General features: G+C 64.2%; 1 protein-coding gene across 1 annotated transcript in view; it reads left to right on the top strand.

Moving 5' to 3' along the window:
* LOC104072859 (deleted in malignant brain tumors 1 protein-like) overlaps positions 1–522 on the top strand; it is a 44,227-nt gene that overhangs the window by 33,207 nt on the left and 10,498 nt on the right. Inside the window, 1 exon segment of the mRNA XM_009572452.1 lies at positions 3–317. Within this exon segment, the coding sequence (XP_009570747.1) occupies positions 3–317 (315 nt within the window).

Raw genomic sequence — 522 nt, forward strand, 5'->3', positions numbered from 1 at the left:
GGGGGCGGCCCGGGTCCGGGGGGTGAACGCCGCCAGCCGCTGCGCTGGCAGGGTCGAGGTCTTACACAACAAGCAGTGGGGGACCGTGTGCGATGACAACTGGGACCTGCTGGACGCCGAGGTCGTCTGCCGGCAGCTGGACTGCGGGCGAGCGCTGTCGGCCCCTGGGGGGGGTCAGTTCGGGCGTGGGGATGGCATCATCTGGATGGACGAGACGAACTGCACGGGAACGGAGAGCATGCTGTCCGCCTGCCGGGCCCAGCCATGGGGCATCAATAATTGCTACCACGGGGAAGATGCTGGTGTGGTTTGCTCAGGTGACCAATGCTCCTTCAGCATCACTCCACGCAAGGCGGTGGGGGTGTGTGTGTGTCATGATGGCAGGTCTGCACCCCCAGGTAAGACTGGGGGTCAGCATCAGCAGCCCGTGGGGTTTTCCCGGACTCTCCCTGCACCTGATGGTTCCATCGGAGGGCTGCTCTTCCCATCCCAAGGTGTTTATTTAAGGTGGGGGGAGGCATT

This window comes from Fulmarus glacialis, unplaced genomic scaffold, assembly GCF_000690835.1.
Source record: "Fulmarus glacialis isolate BGI_N327 unplaced genomic scaffold, ASM69083v1 scaffold10122, whole genome shotgun sequence".
Classification (NCBI taxonomy): domain Eukaryota; kingdom Metazoa; phylum Chordata; class Aves; order Procellariiformes; family Procellariidae; genus Fulmarus; species Fulmarus glacialis.